General features: G+C 45.7%; 1 protein-coding gene across 1 annotated transcript; it reads right to left on the bottom strand.

The window, feature by feature from the left end:
* Window positions 1-1,115: 1,115 nt before the first annotated feature.
* LOC106577852 (vang-like protein 2) lies at window positions 1,116-13,781 on the bottom strand. The gene is made up of 8 exons (XM_014156245.3): window positions 13,017-13,781; window positions 7,629-7,890; window positions 6,796-6,919; window positions 5,995-6,602; window positions 4,950-5,086; window positions 4,627-4,762; window positions 4,280-4,526; window positions 1,116-3,888 (listed from the first exon to the last, which is right to left on the bottom strand). The coding sequence occupies exons 2-8, from the start codon at window positions 7,697-7,699 to the stop codon at window positions 3,628-3,630; spliced, it is 1,584 nt and encodes a 527-aa protein (XP_014011720.2). The 5' UTR covers window positions 7,700-7,890; window positions 13,017-13,781; the 3' UTR covers window positions 1,116-3,627.
* Window positions 13,782-14,972: the final 1,191 nt, after the last annotated feature.

Genomic DNA, 14,972 nt, shown 5'->3' with positions numbered 1-14,972 from the left:
AGAACTTCCGGCGCCAGTGCCTCGTCCAGAACTTCCGGCGCCAGTGCCTCGTCCAGAACTTCCGGCGCCAGTGCCTCGTCCAGAACTTCCGGCGACAGTGCCTCGTCCAGAACTTCCGGCGACAGTGCCCCGGAGAGAGACGGCCCACTGTTCGGAACCGAGTGAGTCTTCCTATAGTCCAGAGCTCCTAGAGTCTTCCTACAGTCCAGAGCTCCTAGAGTCGTCCTACAGTCGTCCTACAGTCCAGAGCTCCTAGAGTCGTCCTACAGTCCAGAGCTCCTAGAGTCGTCCTACAGTCCAGAGCTCCTAGAGTCGTCCTACAGTCCAGAGCTCCTAGAGTCGTCCTACAGTCCAGAGCTCCTAGGGTCATCCTACAGTCCGGGGTCGACAGAGAGGGACATCACTGTAGAGACAGTTTATGAGGGGAGTGAGCCAGGGGTGGAGTGGGGTCTGCGTCCGGCTCCTGAGCCACCTCCTGAGGGGGGAGTATTGGGGTTTGGGGGGGGGGGTGTTTGCAGGAGCACCGTCGGTGACGGTGGCCACCCTCCCTTCCCTCCCATGTACTTTTGGGGATTTATTCGTGTTTTGGGGGTTATTTGTTTTGTTTTTTTGTGTGTGAGGTGCATCCGGGGTCTGCACCTTTGGGGGGGGGGGTAATGTCACGTTCTGACCAGTATGAGGGTTATTTTGTTAGTGTAGGCTGGTCAGGACGTGGCAGAGGGTATTTGGTTTATGTGGTTTGGGGTGTGTGTATTATGTAGAGGGTAGTTGATTTATGTATTCCGGGGTTTTTTGGTCACTGCTCTGTTAGTCTATGTTCTTTCTAGTTAGTCTGTTTCTATGTTTAGTTAATTGGGGTGTGGACTCTCAATTGAAGGCAGGTGTTGTCTAGTTGCCTTTGATTGAGAGTCCTATATATTAGGGTGTGTTTGTGTTTGTAATTTGTGGGAGGTTGTCACTTGAATTGCTGTCGTTTGCCTTCAAGTCTGTATTCGTCGTCCATCGTTTTGTTTTGTTTGTATAAGTGTTTTCATTAAAGTTAATTATGAGCACTCAACCCGCTGCGCCTTGGTCCATTCCTGACGACCGCCGTTACAACGCCACATAGCATCATATCAAGAGAGATCATTTATTAAAAAGGCTGTAACAATTTTGTCCTAAAATTATCCAATATTAAAACATTTTTTCAACTTCAAAATGTCTTTACATCACATTGGTCTTAAAAAAAAGGTTAGGGACTTCACTTCGACATGAAATGAAACAAAAAAATTGCAGCAAAAATATAACTTTACAAAACGTCATGTAACTACATGCATCAGGGTTCATAATAAAATGAAGGTCTAATAAACATACGGTACACAACATAGGAGACTACTGTAGCTGTTAGCCGCCAAAAAGGACAAGAACCATTGTGTGTGCAGGACCTATTAGGACTGTTACTGATATTCACCTCAGCCTATGAATCGAACAAATCATCAAGCACAATGTTTCCATATTAGTCACATCTTAGTCACACCACACACTCAACACAAGAAGCTGCTGAGGGGAGGACGGCTCATAATAATAGCTGTAATGGAGAGAATGGAAAGGTATCAAATACGGAAACCATGTGTTTGAGGAGTTCGATACTATTCCATTCCAGCCATTACTATGAGCCCGTCCTCCCAAATAAGGTGCCACCAACCTCCTGTGACAACTGTGTTTTTATTATTTTGTACTTCTGTGTTTTGGTCACATGTTCAGAACAGTAGTCATGTGGTACACTATGGCTGTGTCCCAATTATCGCTCCTTCCTCGAAGTTGTCACTTGACTTGTTCACGTCCCTTCACTGATTTGATGACTGGTATATGAAATATGGTGGAAACTCCCTCGAGCCCATGCCTCCACCAATCCAATGCTTTTAGACTTGTGGGAAGTAGTAAAAAATTGCACACTTCAGGAGAAAATAGATGTTATTATGACGCGCCCCTGTATCTGGAATGGAGTGGGATTTGGCACGAAAAACAAAATAGTAACTCATGACATGACAAGTGGTTCTGTTTTCTTGTATCTGTTCCTCCTCCTTCATTATAAAACCAACACTGGAATACACATAAAAAGTCCAACATAATATTATCCATTAACGTCACAAAAACATTGCATTTCTTAGAAAAAAAACAGCCGGTTAGTGTTTCACCTAAACATTCGTCAGCTGTCTCTTGAAGAACCCACAGTAAGCAGATTTAGTCCAATGAAAATAACAGTCCGTTTATTGGTCTATTCAGTGATATTTCAATCACCTCATTGGTTGATGTAGTAGCTGATTTGCAACTACAGTTTCTACTTGAAACTTGACTTTTCTAGTTATTTTTCATGCATGTAAGTGTTCCTATTCACATGTATCTGTTCGTTGAGCCTATACTGCTTAACAGCCCATCAGCTTATTGGTTAGTAACATCAGGGGTGCAAATTAGGTATTAGAAGTGGGGAGGACCTAATTATTATGTTATTTTTTTGTCTGATAAACACTACAAACGTCCTACCCGACCGCTCAGAGGCGTCCACATGGTCCTAAAGCACAGCTTTGCCTCGTTTTGTATCACATTCCAATGATAAAACCTGGGAGGGGGACAATGCAATCTCAGAATGTGTGTGTGGGGGGGGTTCCCCCCGTCCCCAGTGAAAGTTGTGCCCCTGAGTAACATGGTAATGTCAACTTCAATTGGCTGGTTGTGAATTTAGTGCAGTTATTGCCAAGGAATGAGAAACATACAGGTCCCAACGACTGTAACAAAGTAACACACACACACTGTTAATTAAACAGGACGGCCACAGAGGTCTCTCCTCCAGCCCTTGGTGGCAGACGCCACATATATTGCCACGGCTTGGTGTGAAAAGAGATAGCTGTCTAGACAGTGCTACACCTAGGATGCGTCTGAAATAGCACTCCATTCCCTATATAGTGCACTACTTTTGACCAGGGCCCATAGGAAATAGGGTGCAAAAGTAGCGCACTATATAGGGAATAGGGTGCGTATATATGGGAAGTATATCTGCTGTGGAATGTAGAACCAAGAAAGTCTACCATGAGGTTTTCTAACCAAAATCCGGGGATTTTGAGAAAACACAGCCATTGAGTTGCGTTGAACAGTCATCATCGTAAAGGGTTTGGGGTGGATTTAAATCACATAAGGTGGTTATTACATCGTTATTAACAGAGCTATGAGCTGTATTAAGGTCTTGTACGTGTAATAACTCCCGAGGACTCTGCACAGTCCTGGTAACAGTATGAAGCTACATGGTGTCAACACGCTCAGGTCTAGGTGAAGCTGATGCATTGTGGGAATGATCAGCTCATGGGAGTGTCTGATTGGTCAGTCAAAAACAGTAAGAGGACCCAGAGAGAGTTGGGCTCTGAGTAAAATGTAAAATGTGTCGCTCTCTCTGTTCCTTTCCCCATCTCATATTCTCTCTACCTCTTCATTCTCTCCTCTCTTTCTTCACATTTGTGTCTTCTCTCCCGCTCTCACACAGAGGTCAACGCTGAGAGTTGGGCTTTGAGCAAATCTGAAACACAGTCTCTCTTTTCCTCACTCGTATCATCTCTTCTTCCATCTATCCTTTAATTTCTCGTCTCCTCTCCATTTCTACACAGAGGTCTCCGACTGCAGCCTCATGACGAACTTGTGGCTCTTGGGGTCGATAAACTCCTCCCCCAGGTGGAGGAATGGGAGGGGCGCCACAGTGACGACCAAGGAGAAGTCGAGTCGGCGCAGGGAGAAAACCAGACCCGGGCGCAGGGCGGACGTCACCGGCTCCTCGCTCACCAGGGTCCACTGGCGCCCCCTACTATTCTCCCGTTGGTACTGCATGGTAGGGCCTGGGGAGAGGTATCGCTCTAGAAAGGCCTGAGCGAAACACACAGAGAGAAGGAGATACAGTCTGACACATCTTGTCATATTGAAAGTGGGGCGACAGCCATGGGATCACTTTCTCTCAGGGGAATGTTAAGTAGGCTAGATATGATTCATCAAGTGAATCATGCTTATTCTAATCCCGTTATGGTCATGAATACCTCAAGTTGAATATTAGGTCATGTAAAGCTGTTAGTTTTAGTGGTCATGTCAAGGGTACAGATATCACATCAAGAGTGAATGAATCATATCTTACTGCCTGAGAGGCATCTAAGGGGCCATGTTGTAAGTGTGTATGGGTTATATTAAGGCTGTAGGGGCTATATTAAGGGTGTAGGGGCTATATTAAGAGTATAGGGGCTATATTAAGGGTGCAGTGGCTCACCATGGGGGTCATGTTGTGCGTGATACAGAACTGCAGGTGGTTGATAATGCTCTCCATGCTGTGATAGGGCTGCTGGCGCGTGGTTCTCAGGTACTTCTGCATGGCCCGGGCCATGGGGGCGAAGATGGCCTGAGCCGCCTCCCGGGGGTCCATCACCTCGCGGGGGTGTTTGGGGGACGAGGCGGCCGGCTCGTCATCCTGGAGACGCTTGATGTGCGTGAAAGCCTCCTCTACCGCCACCACCAGCCTGGGAGGAGGTAGGGCATGTGTTATGGATATGACGTTTTAGACTGGTTTTAAGTATTGCCATCCCTGTCTGACAAGCTCAGTTTGTCTCCTCTCCTCACCTGGCCTTGCGCTTGCGGACCCTGCGCTCCATCTCTGCCTCCTCGTAGTAATACTCATTGTGGGAGTTGTCTCTCCTGCGGGCCGCCGCAGCGATCATCGCTCTGGACTGACCTGTAGAGTTATTGGTGCTGTTCTCTGGAAGATAAATCACAATCAAGAAAAAAAGCTATCAACATAAAAATGTGCTATTCATTGAGCAAAGAAATGGTATCACTATTGGAAGACAATAAAGACAGGGGTGAAAAGTGACTGAGGGAAAAAAGGGATGAGAGGAGGAGAAGAGGAGAGAAGGAAGGAAGGATAGTATCGAGTCGAGTCTTACCTTCTCCCAGAGTGTAGACTTTGAAGCCAGAAATCTTCTTAGAGAGGATGGACTTGGGCAGGTTGAGGAGAGCAGGGTTGTAGACTGGGAAATCACTGTAGTACTGGTCCAGCACCCACACTGCTGCTCTCTGGATACTGGAGAGAGAGACACACGGGAACCTTTAATAACCTGCCATTACTATTTCAAAATGTGTTTTATTCATTTAACTAGGTAAGTCAGTTAATAACAAATTATTATTTGCTTGACCTACACCGGCCAAACCCCGACAACTGTGCGCCACCCTATGGGACTCCCAATCACGGCCGGCTGTGATACAGCCTGGATTCAAACCAGGGTGTCTGTAGTGACGCCTATAGCACTGAGATGCAGTGCCTTAGACCGCTGCGCCACTCGGGAGACCCAAGTGGAATACGTTGTAATCATCATCAACACTCAGATCAACATCATCAACATTACCACCATTATCATCAGTAGCATCATCGTAATTATCCCTTCTGCAACATATTCAAACATCAGACAAGCGTTTTACCTTCAACAGTGGCACCTGTAGCACAGACTACAGGACAGATGTGGTACAGCAGCTTTTATAGATCACCTGTCAGCTTCAGCGCTTCACTGCCCCTCCAAACCCACTAGGGTGGGAAGCATATAACTACTGGAGCAAACACAACCTCTCCCATTGGACCATACTCATGAGTGCTACCCAAATAGCTTGACGCAACCTAAACACTCACCATACAAATGACACACGTACGCAAATAGCCCCAACAAACAGGCTGATGAGGTAATGCAGGTTTCAGTTCAGCTGACTGAATGATGGGGCTAACCACGTTGTTATCATAACGGTCTCTGAAACTAACACCAAAAGCTGAGATTATGGTATGAAACATGCAAATGAACACCCCCCAAAAATAGCACCTGCAGGTACAGGAAAACCACACAAACACACTAAAACACACACATGAACAAACTCACATTCCATGCTTTATGAAAAACTACACACGCACAAACAACCTTCATGAAACGCCACAAACACACCCACCTGAGGTGTCCCACGTTGTAGAAGCGACTAGCCCCATCTGTGGTGCGCACCATCTTGAGGCAGAAGGCAGGCTGCAGGTGTCTGACCTCCAGCAGCACCAGGGCCAGGTATTGGATGAAGAGCAGCGCGTCCACAAGCGACGCTGCGTACCCGACGATACCCCTGTAGTCCTTCTCACGGGGCTCCAGCACGCGCACGCCATAAAACAGCCAGTAGGACGCCACGAAGAGGAAGACGAGCGCCAGCAGCAGGCAGCGGAAGACGTAGAGGCGGGGCAGGGTGGCGCCCGGCGGGCGCAGGAACAGGGCCCAGGTGGAGATGAGGAGGACCAGGAGTTTGAAGGCCAGTGAGACGTAGAGGCCCTCGCAGGGCGTGCCGCAGGGCTCCAGGGACTCACGCCACAGCAGCTGGGGCAGAGCCAGGAAGGCCAGGGGGGTGACCAGGGCGAAGAGGCCCAGGACGGCGCCCAACGCAGGGCCAAGGAAACGACGGCATTCCAACGGGGAGGACTCCTCGAGCTCCTTGGAGACGCGCGTCAGGTCCTCGTTAGAGACGCTGTGTTCTGACGTGCCAGTCTGCACGGTGGTGGTCTCACCCCAGTTATCATCCTGGAGTAGGGGGGAGAGAGATTATTGGAGCATATGTTTGGAGGTCATAGGGAGAGGAAATAAATGAGGATAATGAGAAAGAGACAGACAGATTAGAGAAAGTCAAGTAAAGGTGGAGGATGACAGGATACAGACAGATAGATGGTCAGGGTAGTGATGGGAAATGTATTGTAGGAAAGGACTGAACTCTGACCCTGTCATCTCCACGGGTGGACTCTGTGTCCAGTAGAGGCTCTCCAGGGGCCTGGATGGTGACTGACTTGTCTCCACGACTACTGCCGTCTCTGCTTTTGGAGCGGTGCCTGTCCCGCCTATCCCTGAACATCACACACAGAGACAAAGGGTGAACCCTAATACAGGTCCTACTTTCTAGAGGTTAACCAAACCCCATCGTCAAAATATCACACACACTCAAAGCTTCAATAACGTAGAATATGTGGTCACACGCAAGTTAAAGTGTATTTACAAGAGAGTGAGTGTGTTTGTGTGTGTTCTGCATAAGTATACACTGAGTGAACAAAGCATTGGGAACACCTTCCTAATATTGAGTTGCTCCCCCCTTTGCCCTCAGAACAGCCTCAATTCGTCAGGGCATGGACTCTACAAGGTGTTGAAAGTGTTCCACAGGGATGCTGGCCCATGTTGACTCCAATGCTTCCCACAGTTGTGTCAAGTTAGGTGGATGTCCTTTGGGTGGTGGACCATTTTCACCACGGGACACTGTTGAGTTTGAAAACCCAGCAGCGTTGCAGTTTTGACACAAACCTGGCACCTACCCGTTCAAAAGCACGTCAATCTTTTGTCTCACCCTCTGAATGGCACACATACACAATCCATGTCTCAATTATCTCAAGGCTTAAAACTCCTTTAACCTGTCTCCTCCCCTTCAAGTGTAGATCAAGTGGATTTAACAAGAGACATCAATAAGGGATCATTGTTTTCACCTGGTCAGTCTATATCATGGAAAGTGCAGGTGTTCTTAATGTTTTGTACACTCAGTGTATATATCATGTATGTGTTACCCACCTGTGCTTCCTGGAGCTGCGGGAGTGCGAGGACTTATAGGAGTAGCCTGAATACTGTGACTCGTTGTCCATGTCGGAGGCCGGTGGGCGGGGTTTGCCCCTGTGGGTCCCTCCTCCCCCCGTGCCGCGCTCCCCGGCTCCGCCCAGCTGACTCTTGCGGTGGCTGATGGACTTGGAGGAGAGGGCCAGTGGCAGGCGGAGGAGCTCAACCTTACTCCTGAGGGAATCTATCTTGGAGGCTGGAGGACAGGGGGAGGACAGACCTGACGGCAGGAGGGAGATAGGGAGGGAGAGGAAGAGCAAAGGGAGAGAGAAGGAGGGGAGAAGGGGGAGGAAGAGATATAAAACTGTTTATTAATCAAATCAAACTTTATTTGTCACATGCGCCGAATACAACAGGTGTAAACAAGCCCTTAACCAACAGTGCAGTTCAAGAAGAGTTAAGAAAAGATATACCAAATAAACTAAAAGTAAAAAATAATAAAAAGTAACAATAACATAATAACAAGGCTATATACAGGGGGTATCGGTACCGAGTCAGTGTGCGGGGGTACAGGTTGGAGGTAATGTGTACATGTAGGTAGAGGTGAAGTGACTATGCATAGATAATAAACAGCGAGTAGCAGCAGTGTACAAAACAAATTGGGGGTCAATGTAATAGTCATCGTAATCATGATTAATTGTTCAGCAGTCTTATGGCTTGGGGGTAGAAGCTGTTAAGGAGCCTTTTGGTCCTAGACTTGCAGTGCGGTAGCAGAGAAACAGTCTATGACTTGGGAGACATAATATGAACATTTTATTACTATGTAATGTATTCTATTACCATGTTATTAGTCCTATCAGATAGGCAGGCTGTCACAACAGGACTGAAGGGAAGGTCGTGGAAAACACCAGAGCTCAAAGGGATGTAACCTTGATGTAGCGCTCTTTAAATAGGATTCCAAACAGCGATGTCTATCTGGGATATTGTCATGAAACAACTCAGTGAGTTGTCAGTTTGCTTTCATCCGATTAGGATTATTTCACAGCCTGCTCTCACAAGACACACATGGAAGGAAGGATGTTCCATCATTGGGAGCTGGGTTAGAATAAGAGTTGGGTTCAAATAAAGTCCTTTCTAGAAGCAGCTGAAGAAGCCTCACGATGAAGTTGTGGAAGGACTTCAGAGGTTTTAACCTCTATTGTATCCCCCTGGGGTACAAGCCCAATATTACCCCTCATACGTTAGTTCAGATGGAAAATACACACCATTTAACAGCAACAAATTAGTTTCACTAAGCTGACAGGAGCTTGTTACTGCCTTTCATATTCCCGATTGTGCATGCACTACACACACACACACACACACACACACACACACACACACACACACACACACACCCCCCCCCCCCTAGAAACACACAAACACTGCATTCCCCTACCATCCCCTGTGGTCTCCGGGGCAACAGAGCTTGGCTATTACTATGGGGATGAATGAGAGGCGATGGGTGAGGGGATGGGGGGCTTATTGCCATGGTGACCTGACTATCAACTCCCCACCCTCTCTCTCCCTTGCCTCCGTCTAAAAGCACTCGATCAGAAACATGTTTTCTTTTCATTCCGCTAGAATGTGTTGCAAAGACCATGTCCAATGCCATTTTAGCTGGACCAGTATGTCTCTCTCTGGTCAGAGGCACTGATTCCTAATGTGATAATGTGTCGTGAATAACCACCTCTTTGCACTCTATTTCTGTCGTTCTCCCTCTCTCACTCCAATTCACTCAACTGTTTATGGGACCACATAATAGGTTTCATGTGAGTGTAAGACATGAGCTCCCTGGTTAAAAACACACACACACACAATTCATACTAATGCCAATGACATTTGCTAGAATTCTACACAGGGTTTTTAGAGGCCTAAGAGGCATGATGTGAGTTACGACCAAACCATTTAAAGAGCAACGAGAACAAAGTGAGGCCTTTTGCAGAAACACCTACCCAGAAAAATCAACCGTGTGCCCAGGCGTTTTAAACATTGAATGAAATCGCTGAAGGAGAATGAAACGCTTATAAGCGACAGCAGCCCACATCTAAAAACAGACGTGGCCATGTATCACTCCCAGGGGAACAGGGTTGTTTTGAGAACTGAGCTACACGAGCCTGGCAGGAATCATAGGTCTAATCAAACTAATCACAACACACAGCTTTAGAAACAGGATGATGCTAGGAAGCTATACATTGGGTTATTAACACTGCTAACAGAGGGTGTAAATTACCGTAAATTACGGACTATAAGCCGCAACTTTTTTCCCACGCTTTGAACCCCGCGGCTTAAACAATGACGCGGCTAATATATGGATTTTTCACGCTTTCAATTTTGTTTTCTCCAAAAAAACACATTCTGTGACGTGCTCAGTTTTTTGGCGGCATGAAGCTTTCATTAGACCAATGAAATTGCCGAACGGGTTAAGGTCTAACAACTTTTTTGTTTACTGTTTAGATTAAATCGAGCGCTCTCAAACTTCTCATCATTCTGATTACGGTAGTCATTTTGTCACCCTCATCATGGCAAAGACACGGAGAAATGCATATGATGCAGCTTTCAAGTTGAAGGCGATTGATCTGGCTGTTGGAAAAGGAAATAGAGCTGCTGCACGGGAGCTTGGTCTTAATGAGTCGATGATAAGACGTTGGAAACAGCAGCGTGAGGAATTGACTCAATGCAAAAAGACAACTAAAGCTTACTGCTAATTTTTTATTTTTTGTTACAAGCCTTGTTTCGTTAAAGCCTATTTATTTTTGTTACAAGCCGTGTTTCGTTAAAGCCTGTGTAAAGTTCATTTGTTTCCGGTAGGCACCTGCGGCTTATAGACATGTGCGACTTATTTATGTTCAAAATAATATATATTTTTTAAATTCAGTGGGTGCCGGAAATTACGGTAATAGTAATGTAAGCCGTAAAGGTTATTATAACTTGAGGGTGTCTGGATCACCATTACAGAGTTCAATCAGAGTTCACCCTCTGAACTGTTTCATAGATGTCCTCCACTTTGTCAGAATGGACTACTGTTGATTACCTCCGCAGGCCTCCCCCACTATGGGCTCTCTCTCCCAAAAGCCAAACTGGCTTCATTCTTGACCTGATTTCCGTCTAAAAGTAGTATGACCCCCTTTAGCTTGGTTTATTCAATGATTCATCCAACTCAGAACTGAACTCTTCAAATAAGCCTACAGACACTGTCCAGTCGCTCTCTCACACATCCTAATTAGAGTGGCTGGCATTGCTTCCTAAGCAGCAAGGTATTATTGTGATGGGTGTGTGTGGTCATGGGTGCGTGTGGTCACCTGTTGAGGATATTACATGCACTATTATTCTCCATTTCCTCTGACCCATTTAACCCCAAACACCTGTTAGTTCATTTTACCTTTATTTAACTAGGCAAGTCAGTTAAGAACAAATTCTTATTTTCAATGACAGCCTAGGAACAGTGGGTTAACTGTCTTGTTCAGGGGCAGAACGACTGATTTTTACCTTGTCAGCTCAGGGATTCGATCTTGCAACCTTTTGGTTACTAGTCCAACGCTCTAACCACTAGGCTACCTGCCGTATTTATACAATGCAACAACACAAGTCTAGAACCCAACCACTAGTTTGTGGGACTAGTGAGTGTGGAATATTGTGCGTTGTAGGCTGTGTGTGTGTTCCAGCCCTCTGCAACCATTTAACTGTAGGTCCCTGATTTAGGCAACACACAAATGCTCTGAGTGTTCCATCTGAAAACTCAACAGATGCCACCTGTGACTTCAAAATACTTCAACATTGTTTTATGGGCTAAAAACAACCAAATGTGGGTTATTTGGTAGCTGAGGGCTGGTTAAATAGTAGACAGAACGTGTTATTTTGACCCAGCCAGCTGGGTTGCGTTGGGATTACCCAAACATGGGTTAATTTGACCTTCAGTTGTGTATTTTTACTCTCACGCTGGGTTGACCTAGCAGCTGGGTCTTTTTAATATAACCCTTGGGTTCTGTTCAGGAAGTGTGGCCTATTAGGGGTGTGTCTTTCAGCTAGTTCTTATTGGTCACCCATGAGAGTAAATGTCAATCCAGTTCATCATGTTAAGTTTACATAGTGCAAATGCAGACTTTATTATTATTAATTTTTACACATTATAATAAGGTACACCACCTTATTGTATCCCATCAATAGACTTTTAAGGAATTCATACACTTCTGTAAGCATCATTAAAAATGTCAAATGTTCAACCTTAGCATATGATAACTATGCAGCAGAACAGATGAACAGGAATGACATTTAGTCTCATGGGTGGCTAAAAATAACTATCTGAAAGCCACACCCCTACTAAATTAGGCCTCCAATCTTCTGATCTGACGTGCTGGATCATATCTTAATAACCTAGCAGTTGTTTTAAAGAAAACAACCCAACTAAGTGACCCAGCACCTGCAACCCAGCAGTTAGGTCAACCAAACAAACCAGCATTTTTTTTTGTGTGTAATAGGCTTTAAAAGTTCTACAGTCCCAGGTGGCACTGCTGTGTCTGAATGCCTGCGGCTCCCATCCCTTCCACAGGCCTAGACGAAAGCCTCGGTGAGGTAGCCGGGATCTGGGGCGTTGCGGCGCCTCAGCACAGAATAACTAAATTAATCGAGCCACAGGCTTCGTGGGGCCTATCCTTTACGCACCGGCTCATTCCTCTGGTTGACACAATGAGCCGCATGCAACTCAGACACGCAGGAATTACGAAAGGATGAGATTAGCCTATTTTACTGTAAACCTATTATTGGTGTTTACCCAAAATATTACGTTTCCCGGTAAAGGTTAATGCGAGGCGACATGTCAAACCACGATTTGAAATTAAGTATCAAGTCTCACGCCCATGCAGCAGCACGGAGATGCGGGTTGTCGATACAGATTTTAGGGGACTAGGCTGTGAAAACCACAGCATGCTGTATTCATCAACAAACTATTCTAAACCAGTTTTATACATGTGCGCATATTTGGCACACGTACGTAAAAGTACAATTTGGGTGGAATACTTAATTTTGTTGCCTGGAGACATGCAACCCAAACTCATGAGATTCAAATCTGACATTACTTTTTCGGACTGAACCGCAAATCAAGCCAGATTGTTTTACAGGTAATGCGCCAGTCGACGGATGATGTTATAACTAAATATGCAAATAAGTTGTCCGATTGTCTTTTCCATCAATGCCACTTATTCATTAATGATAAACAACCAGCCAACAATTCAAGGACTTGAATTGAAAAAAATTAACGGTCTCTGAGTGCTTTAGAGGCATTGAATGACAAACCTGGCAGGAGAAATAAAACATTTGTTTATTAATTTTACCAAAAAAATAACACTCCGAGCAGTTCAGAAAGCTTACCTTTATTTTCAAATGTGCAACCCAAATTGGTAAAAAGGGAATTGTAGCCAAAAAATCTCGACACAAAGAAAATCCCAAACAGTGATTCAAATCAGGCGGCTGGGATGTACACATATCCACATTCAGTTTCCTTCCCAACTGCACCTTCCAGGGACGAAGGGTTTGTAACTTAATCGCTCTTCAAATACGATATCCTTTTCTCAAATGAAAATCATCCAGGCTATACAAAAGACATGAGACGCATCCCATTCTCGGTTTCTGCATCTGTTCTTCGCTGGGAGCCCCGCTGCGCGTGTGAATACGGACATTCATCACCGAGAGGGGTGCGCAAGACAGTTAAACGCGCCACATGATACGCAATGCTTTTGTGTTGCATTAATAATCACAATAAAATCATAGAGAAAATCCAAGTGTATGTTAGATCAGGTAAATTATATCAATTCCATTTTGCAGTTATGAGAAGTCAAAATATATTGCGCTTTTGTTCTATGGTTCCGTTTAACTGCAAAACACCGCCGCCGGGTTTGGGACAAACGCTCGCTCCCCTATCCAAAGGGCGAAAATCCGCTGCAAGGTCCCTTCAGCCACAGTTTTTATTTTGGTTTCTGTGTCCTAGTTATGGAAACGGTTACCCTCTCCCTCTTTCTGGATAACTAGGATACGGATTCGATTCGTTTTTCATTCATTCAAAACCCTCTTGCTCTTTGCTTTCCAACCGTAAAATCAATGGCCGGCCTCCCTCCACTCTCTGGAGTCCTCAACAACGACGCTCCGCCTCCTTACTCCTCCACCGCCCCCTCTTCGCTCTCTCTCTCTCCCCTCCTGGTTCTGTTCATTCTCACCTTCACTTTCGCTGGAAGACGAGCCGAGTGCAGGGCATAATCCTTGCTCCCATTTCACCTCTTATGAAGGACAATCACAGAACTGCAGTTTGTCCAATGAGTTTTACTACAGACGCTTAGACCTAATCCTCCCCAAACTGTCCGTTTAATTTAAAGCTGCATCCGACCCGTGGATGCCCCTCAATTTAGCAAACCTAACAGATGTTGGCCTATTCCACGTATTCTGCGCTCCAGAATTAGGCCTATGACCCAAAACCCTGCGCTCATGAACTAATTAAATGTCCGAGCTCTTGGATGTAACCGAATATGAATTTGGAAAGACAAATAGATAGGGCTCAACCCAACGGAATATAATTAATCAAATAAATGTTGATTTCTATGGCTCAACAGCTCCAGTGAGAGCGTGGCCCCGCGTGGCAGGTGCAGCAGTGCATTGAACGCGATTTCTCGTGCCTCAGTTGTAGTGCAACACCTGTGCCGCATTATAAAACACAACATCAAGTTTAGACACACTTTACTCTGACATGCATTGTCTGCTCGACTGGAAAGTGCGTTAGGCCTACTCAACAGAAACCTACCACCCATGCACAAGTCCCCATAAAGGGTCAAATATATCCTCTTCCAACACCATCATGTGAATCTCAATTGTTTTTCGCTCTCCTCACCTCACCTCCTTTTCAAAACGCATGTGACCTTAGACCACTGCTCCCGAGTGGTGCAGTGGTCTAAGTCGCTGCATCTCAGTGCGAGAGGCATCACTACAGTCCCTGGTTTGAATCCAGGCTGTATCACATCCAGCTGTGATTGGGAGTCCCCTAGGACAATTGGCCCAGCGTCGTCAGGGTTTGGCTGGGGTAGGCCATCATCATAAATAACAATGTATTCTTAACTGACTTGCCTTGTTAAATAAAAGGTAAAAAAATATAGAAAAACATTTAAATTGGAGAAAGTCTGTGGTTCCTCCCCTCATACATTACATGACCAAAAGTATGTGGACACCTGCTCGTTGAACATCTCATTCCAAAATCATGGGCATTAATCTGGAGTTGGTCCCCCCTTTGCTGCTATAACATCCTCCACTCTTCTGGGAAGGCTTTCCACTAGATGTTGGAAC

This window comes from Salmo salar, chromosome 18 (assembly GCF_965601325.2).
Source record: "Salmo salar chromosome 18, fSalSal1, whole genome shotgun sequence".
NCBI classification, from domain to species: Eukaryota; Metazoa; Chordata; class Actinopteri; order Salmoniformes; family Salmonidae; genus Salmo; species Salmo salar.
Note: the sequence above shows the minus strand (reverse complement) of the source record. Positions and strands in the feature narration are given on the sequence as shown.

Bases quoted from the DNA above. Each gene is read 5' to 3' on its own strand.
- LOC106577852 (XM_014156245.3), bottom strand. From the start codon at position 7,699: ATGGACAACGAGTCACAGTATTCAGGCTACTCCTATAAGTCCTCGCAC. The intron at 5,087-5,994 runs GTGGGTGTGTTT...CTCTCTCTCCAG, and splicing joins TACAACGTGGGACACCTCAG to TATCCAGAGAGCAGCAGTGT. The intron at 4,763-4,949 runs GTAAGACTCGAC...TTTATCTTCCAG, and splicing joins AGTCTACACTCTGGGAGAAG to AGAACAGCACCAATAACTCT.